At 45.6% G+C, this 10246-nt stretch overlaps 2 protein-coding genes across 2 annotated transcripts; both read left to right on the plus strand.

The window, feature by feature from the left end:
• Positions 1-254: 254 nt before the first annotated feature.
• On the plus strand, positions 255-1189 carry LOC123125722 (non-specific lipid transfer protein GPI-anchored 5). Its single transcript, XM_044546189.1, has 2 exons — positions 255-705; positions 807-1189. Exons 1-2 carry the CDS (start codon positions 351-353, stop codon positions 998-1000), a joined length of 549 nt encoding a protein of 182 aa, XP_044402124.1. The 5' UTR covers positions 255-350; the 3' UTR covers positions 1001-1189.
• A 7662-nt stretch (positions 1190-8851) lies between these two features.
• LOC123123165 (non-specific lipid transfer protein GPI-anchored 5) lies at positions 8852-9773 on the plus strand. The gene is made up of 2 exons (XM_044543630.1): positions 8852-9307; positions 9383-9773. The coding sequence occupies exons 1-2, from the start codon at positions 8953-8955 to the stop codon at positions 9532-9534; spliced, it is 507 nt and encodes a 168-aa protein (XP_044399565.1). The 5' UTR covers positions 8852-8952; the 3' UTR covers positions 9535-9773.
• Positions 9774-10246: the final 473 nt, after the last annotated feature.

The raw sequence follows: 10246 nt of genomic DNA on the forward strand, positions 1-10246 counted from the left end.
TCCTCTTGTTTCCCCCGTGTATTCTGGTTCACTTGAACATATCTTGTATGGAGCTGCGAGGCTTCTAGGCAAATTCGATGAAATATATTCAGGTGGTTGAGCCCCCCCCCCCCCCCTTTTGAAAATTTCAAAAAAGAGTAGGAAGTAGGGACATGTAGCTCACCAACATGCCCAGCTAATTCCACCTCCCCCCAACAAAAACCGTTTATATAGTCACACGACTGGAGGGTCAAAAGCATAAACACACAGCCTGATCAGCGCAAGCAAGCAGCATCTAGCTCCAAGCAGCCCCAACCCAAGAAAAAGCGTCTTGCTTTCACTAGCAAACAAAGGGGAAGAAACGTCCATCAATGGCGGCAAGAGCGAGAGCGGTGGCCGCCATGTCCAGCAGCAGCAGCGTCCTCCTGGCCACGGCGGTGGCACTGGCGCTGCTGGTGGCGTCGGCGTCGGCGCAGTCCGGGTGCACGTCTGTGCTGATCGGCCTGTACCCGTGCATGAACTACATCAGCGGCAGCGGCACGGCGCCGACCAAGTCCTGCTGCTCGCAGCTCGCCTCCGTCGTGCAGTCCCAGCCGCAGTGCCTCTGCAGCGCGCTCGGCGGTGACTCCTCGTCGCTCGGTGGCATCACCATCAACAAGACCCGCGCGCTAGAGCTGCCCAACGCCTGCAACGTGCAGACCCCGCCGGCGAGCAAGTGCAACGGCGGTAAGTGTTCGACACTAGTATTTTACGAGTTACAAGAGTCAAGAGCTGCACTGCACGTATAATAATGGGTTGCTGACACGAGCCGTCTTTTTTGCTTGCAGCTGGTGGTGGCAGTGCTCCGGGCGCCAGTGCCAGCACGCCAGCCACCCCGGCCGTGCAGACACCGGCCGGCTTGGGATCGAAGACGACGCCGTCGGCGTACCTGCAGGGGAGCGGCGGCTCGTCGCTTCATGGCCCGGCGGGTCTGGTGTTCGCCCTCGCGGTCGCTGCCGTCTACGCCGTGTCGGCCGTTTGAGCGTCCCGGCTACTGGACTGGAACGCTTGCTGGCCGGTGATTCAGAAATATGTTCGTTTTGTGGTATATTTGAATTTCCTATTGGTTTATCATTGGGCACTGGGGAGTACTGAGGAAGAATATTCCACATGATGTAATTATTGGTTGTTTTGCTGCGGACATAATAAGAAGAGTCAATTTCACTTTTTACCTCCTTTTTGTCATTTCTATATGGATTACCCCGTTTAAACGATTTTTTCCATTTTACCCCTTTTAACCAAACTTTATCCCATACTTTACCTATTTTTCTGATAAGCATGTGATGTCAAACCGGTCGTATAAGGCACATGTGGTGGTGTGGTTTTCTTGTGCGGTTGGTTTCTCCTCAGCGCTCGCCCTCTCGCGCGATTTTCGTCCTTCGGTCAGGCTCCACGCATGCCCGGTCATGCATCGCGTCTCGGTTTGGCAAGTCATGCATGTGAAGCTTCCTCTGCTTCTTTAGCTTCATGGCGGTGCCTTTGGCACACATTTGGTTCCGTCTTCTTGACCGGCATGCCAAGCTGTTGCACCGGCACGTACTTGAAGGCTTGTTCCTTGGTAATGTTGCCGCCATCACGACAGGCGATAACCTCTGGGACAGGAGCAACTTGTTGAGTGGCCATTTCTTCCTGCCACTATTGTTAACGATGGCAACTCACGCACTATTTATATTTCTCTCAATATGCATACATGCCACCTCAACATAGATGCTACCACATTAATTGTTTTCTTTTTCCTATATTTCACTTGCATGCTCCACCCCACTATTTATTTTTCATATACATACATGCAACCCATCCACATGGCAAGTAATGCATGTTTGCCACATCATTAGCATGAAATCTCATCATAGTTAATTCTCACAATGTATACCACAATACAAGATTACACATGTTGTCATGATCTGCCACAACCCAGAGTATATTTTTGTCCGAGTGTGCAACATAGTCACGGTTAATAACAAAGCGTTGCAGCACCTTTTCTCGTGACTTCTTGGCATGTTGCAAAGCGAGATCTCTTGTTGCCTTTCGATTGTTGAATTGTCTTCACAAATATGGTTCATGAGAGATGTTATCGATAGCACCCTATGTTGTACTGTTGACCTTTGACAACATAGTTTCAAGGTCGAGCTTGGCCGACAGCAAGCCTCCCAAATAGAGGAGACTCTGCAAGACATTGAGGTCGTTGTGAGAGCCAGACATCCCAAGGTATTAATGCCAAATTCATAAATCCTCCGATGCAACTGCTTCGAGAAATGATGGTTCGATGATGAAAGTACCCTCTATACTACCCATTACATGCGGCATGACAAAATTCTTTCATGTCCCATAAAATAAATGGATCCAAGCATCCATGTCCATTTATTGTATCACCTATAGCGATAACTCACAATGTCTTCATCATTTTGTACTCTCAAGTACTCTAGTTAGTTCACACACTTGAGGATGGTATCTTGCCCAATGCAAATGTACTCTTCAATAATGTCGGCGGCCACTCTGTATACAAGCACTCAAGTTATCGTGGTACACTTCATCAAGTGACTGATACACACCGATCTCTTTACATCCATTCACAACATGAACTAAGGATTATGCCTCTCCACATCTTGTGCAACACGCACAAATAGATAAATGTGCATATGGAATCGCCGCCTGAAAAGGTTTTCCGAATAGACCAAATTCTCCACAAAGTAATGCCTGAAAATTTCGAGACGTCATCCTGCCCTATTGCGATAGATGCGACAAGGGCCGAATTGAGAACCAAGTCATTTCTTCTTCCCCCTCTTCCTCACTAGTAGAAAAAGGGCCATTTGTCCCGGTTCATAAGGCCCATCTGTCCCGGTTGGGAAACCGGGACTAAAGGGTCGTTACTAATGCCTAGGCCTTTAGTCCCGGTTCTTATACTAACCGGGACAGATGGGCCTCCACGTGGCCGGTGCTGCGAGCCCAGGCAGGAGGCCCTTTAGTCCCGGTTGGTGGCACCAACCGGGACCAATAGGCATCCACGCGTCAGCTGTTCAGGGGCTAGGGTTTTTGTTTTTTTTCTAAAAGGGGGGTGGATTTGGGGGTTTTGTATGGTTAATTAAGGTGTTTCATATATTGTGTTAGGTAGCTAATTAATTAATAGAGAGAAGTGTCCTCTCTTATCTCCGTGCTTGGTCGATGCTACGTACTATACATAGAGAGGCCCTTGACACGCTAGCTAGTAAGAAAATGAAGGAAACCATTAAGTACAGAAGTTCGTCATGCATACCGAGAGAAGTGATCGACCTCTCCTTCTCCGAGCGATTGGTCAAACAATAAGTTTTCGTATACAATATGTAAGATTTCTTACAATCCCCTAGCATTTGAAATCAACTTCCACATGGTATTCTCCGGCTTTATTGATGACGTGGTCAAGAAAGAATCCCGCCAATTCCTCTTGAATTGCTTTCATGCGATCTTGTGGTAGGAGTTCATTCCGCATCTGCCACGTCTAATTTGAAGAAGGGGGTTAATACATATATATGAATGAAACTCAACAGAAATGATGGTGTAATAAAATGAAATTGTGAATATTATTGCTTACGCACTTCATATTGTCTTTTAGAGTAGCCCCGCTTATTTTTCAAAGTCGCGTTGTAGATGAACTCGCACACGTAGTATCCATAGTAATCATTCCCTTGTTCCTGCCACAAGCACTTTACGAGAGATAGAGGTCAATCAAACTGATAATGAAGCATTATAAATGGCATTGATGAAAGTAGCTATAGAATCAATGGGAGATGCGCGCAACTAGCTAGCTAGTAGTACTTACTTTCGGGTATGTATATCGCAGCTCCTTCGGCAGTTCCGGAGCTTCTGCGGTGAACTGTTTTCAAACCCTGCAAGATAAAGAAAATAATTATTACTTGAGATATCAGGAAATGAACAAAAAGTTTCCGATATGGTGCTATAATGATCGATTGAACTTACTTGTTGAGAATTTTAGTCATGCCGGCATAGGTCTCGGTATCTTTTCGTCTCGAGTCTAAGACGGTTACTAGTCCCCGCTCAAGCTTAATCTCCAGGAGAATATAGTGGAAGCTGCGCACGCATGCATAACTCATCAATTACATTACTATAACCTCGCTCGAGTAATAAGGGAAACCGAATATGCACACGACAGTAACACTCACTTGAAGTTGTAAGGAAAGAGTATTAAATCTTTGTTTTGATTTATTAACAATGATTTGAGCAAGTTGGCCTCAGCCTCTTCGGCGTTCTTTGTAACCTGAAATTCATCTATGAGATTTGTGTTAATGAACCCAATATCATACTTTTCTGCTTTTCTGCACTCGACGATCTTCAATCTGCATAATATAGTGAGGATAATTATAAATACATGCAATGAAAGAGCTGAGCTATATATAGAGACTTAATGACAGAAGTAGTACTTATAGACAGTAGCAAGTGCCCGTTAATTTATCGAGGGCCTTTTGATTGAAGAACTGGAAGAACTCCTCAAATGGAACATGCAACAGATCAGTTCCAACGAGGTCGTGCTCCTCTTTAATTCTCAGATACAAAGTATTCGTCCCCCCAGACTCTCTGCAGGTTTTCATGTATCAATTATGGAATCTTCGCATCATCGTTGTTAGAGATTTTTCATCGTTGATGAGAGGCTTCCCGTACTCGTATCTGTGTTCGTCCACCTCCAAGAAATCATAATGTACATCGTCGGGCAGGTAATCTCCAAGATTGCTATAACCGCGCACCATCCCCGGAGCATTAGCGACGATGTCGCTAGACACATTGAGCGGGGGGAACGATTGGTTTGCTTGTTCGCCGAGCTGGGCAATTTTTTTCCCAGCTGCTCGTTCTTTTAACCTTTGATCACTGACAATACTTCCCGACCGCTCCGCTTCGAGATATGCCTTTTCAGTAATGCGCTTATAGTTGGTTTTCGGCGGAGACATTGGTGGTTTCCTCAGGGCATCGATAGTGCGCTTTGCTTTCACCGGATCTACCTTCTCCTCCGGAGGTGGATGTCTCTTTGCTTTCAACCCTTCAAAGAAGTCCTTCACTTCGGTCCGCACGATCTTCGCGTTTTCTTCCGCGGTCATCTCGTACGGTAACTTCTCTAGAGGCTTGAGAGGTGGACCGTATCTATATTGCCTCCCGCCTCTGGCGATACGGAAACCCGTCTCTTACAAAGGGATTTCATTTTTTTGAACTTATTTGAACTCCATAGTTTTTCTGTGTTCAAAATGCACCATTCAAAGCCGCATCATCAATTTTCAACCCTTTCTGACTTCATTTGTTATTTTTCATGCATTTACTGATTTTTTCCAGCTATAAGACCCTCAAATTGAAAAGCACTACAAATGAACTCTGAAAAGGTTGAAAGTTGGCATGGTATCATCATTTCACCCACATAGCATGTGCAAGAAAGTAGAGAGGCTTACGGCAAAAATTAGGTGCACTTCGTGTACAAAACGGACAATCTCTTTCGAAGTATCAGGGTTTCATACGGAAACTCGTCTGTTACAAAGGGATTTCATTTTTTTGAACTTATTTGAACTCCATAGTTTTTCTGTGCTCAAAATGCACCATTCAAAGCCACATCATCAATTTTCAACCCTTTCTGACTTCATTTGTTATTTTTCATGCATTTATTGATTTTTTTCAACTATAAGACCCTCAAATTGAAAAGCACTACAAATGAACTCTGAAAAGGTTGAAAGTTGGCATGGTATCATCATTTCACCCACATAGCATGTGCAAGAAAGTAGAGAGGCTTACGGCAAAAACTGGATGCACTTCGTGTACAAAGCGGACAATCTCTTTCGAAGTATCAGGGTTTCATACGGAAACTTGTCTGTTACAAAGGGATTTCATTTTTTTTTGAACTTATTTGAACTCCATAGTTTTTCTGTGTTCAAAATGCACCATTCAAAGCCACATCATCAATTTTCAAACCTTTCTGACTTCATTTGTTATTTTTCATGCATTTACTGATTTTTTTCAACTATCCTCAAATTGAAAAGCACTACAAATGAACTCTGAAAAGGTTGAAAGTTGGCATGGTATCATTATTTCACCCACATAGCATGTGCAAGAAAGTAGAGAGGCTTACGGCAAAAACTGGATGCACTTCGTGTACAAAATGGACAATCTCTTTCGAAGTATCAGGGTTTCATACGGAAACTCGTCTGTTACAAAGGGATTTCATTTTTTTTGAACTTATTTGAACTCCATAGTTTTTCTGCGTTCAAAATGCACCATTCAAAGCCACATCATCAATTTTCAACCCTTTCTACTTCATTTGTTATTTTTCATGCATTTACTCATTTTTTCAGCTGGATAATGATAAGTGACCAAATTAATAGTAGTTCATCATCACATTAAAACCAAAGTACATACATAGTTCAAATTGAACAACATATAGCTCTCCAGAGCATCTAGTTAAACCATACATTGAAACTATGTAAAACCTTTCAATGCGACAAAAAATGCGATCATAATCACAATTAAGGTAACAATTGATCCAACGGCATAATGATACCAAGCCTCGGTATGAATGGCATATTTTCTAATCTTTCTAATCTTCAACCGCATTGCATCCATCTTGATCTTGTGATCATCGACAACATCCGCAACATGCAACTCCAATATCATCTTCTCCTCCTTAATTTTTTTTATTTTTTCCTTCAAGTAATTATTTTCTTCTTCGACTAAATTTAACCTCTCGACAATAGGGTCAGTTGGAATTTCCGGTTCAACCACCTCCTACATAAAAATAATCTATGTCACGTTGGTCGGCATAATTGTCATAAACAATAAATGAACAAAATAGTTATAAAAAGATAATATATACCACATCCGAATCATAGACAGGACGAGGGCCGACGGGGGCGGATACAAGAACCATCGCACTATATAATAACAAGGAATAATAAAAGTAAGAAAATTAGACAAGTATCCATCTCAAGTAAGAATTTTTTTTCTTTCAGAAAGAAGATAAGAACAAGAGGCTCACCACGGTGGTGCCGGCGACGAGATCGGCGCGGGCGATCGACGGCGGTGAAGACGGGGACGTGACGTGATGGACCGCTAAACCTAGAAAAATCTCGGGGAAAATGGAGCTCAGAGGTCGAGTTTCGAGAGAAGAAATATTAACTAGTGTGGCTCGGACATTTCATCGAACACCTCACGTGCATAGGAGGTGAGCTAGAGCACCCAAATGCCCTCCCCTCGCCGGCCAGCAAAAAACAGAGTATGGTGGAGTGCTCTGCTCGCTGGCGATGGGCTATATATAGGCAAATCATTTGTCCCGGTTCGTGGCTGGAACCGGGACCAATGGTTATGGGCCAGGAGCGAGGCCCATTGGTCCCGGTTCGTTCCTAGAACCGGGACAAATGGGTCCAGACGAACCGGGACCAAAGCCCGCGAGGCCCCGGGCAGCCTCCTGGGCTCATGAACCGGGACGAATGCACCCATTGGTCCCGGTTCGTATAAGAACCGGGACTAATGGGCTGGCCAGGCCCGAACGAAAGCCCATTTTTCTACTAGTGCCTCTTGCATTATCACGACCAATCCCATCTAAAAGTCATCATCAACTTCTTCTTCCTCCTACTCCGACGAGTCATCGAAAATCTTTTCCAATAGCCTCTTCATCTAGACCCTGCATTTTCCAATGACCTAATTCAATGTGTAATTGAGAAAAAGGAAACAAGAAAGGGGACAATCGGTCGAACATCTAGCAGACATTGGCTTCGTATGTTGGTCTACGCTACATCGAATGGAGTACCAACCCGTTATTCGAGCGGCGAGTATACGATTGGAGCGGATGGCTAGGAAGGTTTTTACCCAACATGGGTGACAACATAATCTCTGGATCAGCCTACCACCTACTCTGACATAAGCATAGTGTCGGTTCTATATGACTTTACAGTTGTCAATATGTCGCTTTTTACTAGTGTCCGACTGTTAGTTTTGGTTATGTGCATCTTAGTTATGCAGAGGCCAGGTGTCACTCATCATATTTTGTACCTGTTTGATGCTATATTTTAATTATATAAAAGCATCCTTTATAAAAAAAGTTATTTGTGCTCACAATTTCAAAATATTTCCCCTCAAAGGGGAGGGGCGTTTGGCTCCCGGGAGCATTTGCTCCCGGATGAACAGTACCACAAAAATGGTAAAATGTTTTAAAAAAAATTCTGAATTTTTATGTGGATGTTTGTGTTAGTGTCGCAAGCATGCTTGACAATTTTCATGCGAAATGGAGCAGTAGTGTTTCGTCGATGGAAAAAACAACGGTGACATTTTGAGGTCACATTTGGTGTTCAAATTCGTTTTTTTTTCACGGGCCAAAATGTTTAACCTTCTTGCCTAAAACTTTGCAGGTACCATTTAGATATGACTATAAATACAAAAAAAATATTGGAATTTTTTGACATTTCAAAAATTATTTTCCGTGCGCAGGAGCACATGTGCAGGAGCCAAATTGGATTTCCGGCCTCAAAGTATCTATACAGTATCAGATCCTGTGGTTGCATTGTGACGATAACAAAAGCAAGTTACCGTGACACTCAATACAGTTGTTGGCATCATCTAAGACGGCGTTGACCAACACCTGGTTCAGCTACTAACACCAACTATTTTAGCAGCCACATGAATAATATTATTCTGAAATAAATAAGATACGACTACTGCTGGAAATCAGAGAAAAAAAATCATTTCGTGCCAAGAGTAGGAAGTAGGGACATGTAGCTCACCAACATGCCCAACTAATTCCACCTTCCCCAACAGAAACCGTTTATATAAAATCACACAACTCTTAAGGTCAAAAGCACAAACACACGGCCTGATCTGCGTAAGCAAGCAGCATCTAGCTAGCTTAAAGCATCCCCAACCCAAGAAAAAGTCTCTTGCTTTCACTAGCAAACCAAGAGGAAGAAACGTCCATCAATGGCGGCGAGAGCAAGAACGGTGGCCGCCATGTCCAGCAACAGCAGCATCCTCCTGGCCGCGGCGGTGGCACTGGCACTGCTGGTGTCGTCGGCGTCGGCGCAGTCCGGTTGCACGGCGGCGCTGGTCGGCCTATACCCGTGCATGAACTACATCAGCGGCAACGACACGGCGCCGACCAAGTCCTGCTGCTCGCAGCTCGGCTCCGTCGTGCAGTCCCAGCCGCAGTGCCTCTGCAGCGCACTTGGCGGCGACTCGTCGTCGCTCGGTGGCATGACCATCAACAAGACGCGCGCTCTCGAGCTCCCCAATGCGTGCAGCGTGCAGACCCCGCCGGCGAGCAAGTGCAACGGCGGTAAGCGCTCGACAGCATATTTACTGTTATTGCTCCCTGGGTTGCTGACGAAGGACCTGTCCTTTTTGCTTGCAGCTGGAGGTGGCAGTGCTCCGGGCGCTGGCTCAGGATCGAAGACGACGCCGACGGCGTACTTGCAGGGGAGCGGCGGGTCGTCGTTACATGGCACGGCGCGTCTGGTGCTCGCGCTCTCGGCTGCTGCGATCTTCGTCGTGTCCACCGTGTGAGGTCTCCGGCTCTCGGCCTTGTCTGAAGCACTAGCTGGTTGGCGATTCAGGTTGTGTTTCTTGGGTGATAGTATTTGGGTTTCCTATTGGTTTAGCATTGATCTGGGCACTGGTGAAATGATGAGGAGTGAGGACTGAAGAGGAATGTTGAGTCAGCGTCGTGTTCCACATTTGTAACATTATTGGTTGTTTTGCTGCAGTCACAATAAAATCAACACGTAAAAGAAAGATCAACATCATTCTAGGATTCTTTGGGAGATTTTTTTACAATACATCATACTACTGAAATTAAGGTATAGTATTAAGTTGATCCAATCCATTAGTGGTGGTTGGTGTCCCAGTCCTTTATTTCCGAAACCCACACCCCCATGCCGTGGTACTTCCTCTTCGGCGGTGGCAGCAGGCCGGTGTAGTTAGGGGAGGGGGGCCGCCATCACGTGCTTGGGTCGGCTGCGTGCTGCGGCGATCAGTGACAGCGGCCTCCGACGGCTAGATCCGCCATTTCAAGGGAGTCGGGGCGGCTCCGAGCGATCGGAAGTGTCGCGGGAGGTGCGGGGTGGTTGCGGCGCGGGCGGGAGTGCTTGCGGAGGATGCGAGTTGAATTTAGGCGGCGGCGACGTCAATGCGGTACAAGCAAGGGAAAGGGGTGCGGTGGGGGAGGGGAATTTTTTCGTGAGAAGCGGCGTTGGTCGAGTAAATATAGACCGCAGCA

This window comes from Triticum aestivum, chromosome 5D (assembly GCF_018294505.1).
Source record: "Triticum aestivum cultivar Chinese Spring chromosome 5D, IWGSC CS RefSeq v2.1, whole genome shotgun sequence".
In the NCBI taxonomy this organism is placed as follows: Eukaryota; Viridiplantae; Streptophyta; class Magnoliopsida; order Poales; family Poaceae; genus Triticum; species Triticum aestivum.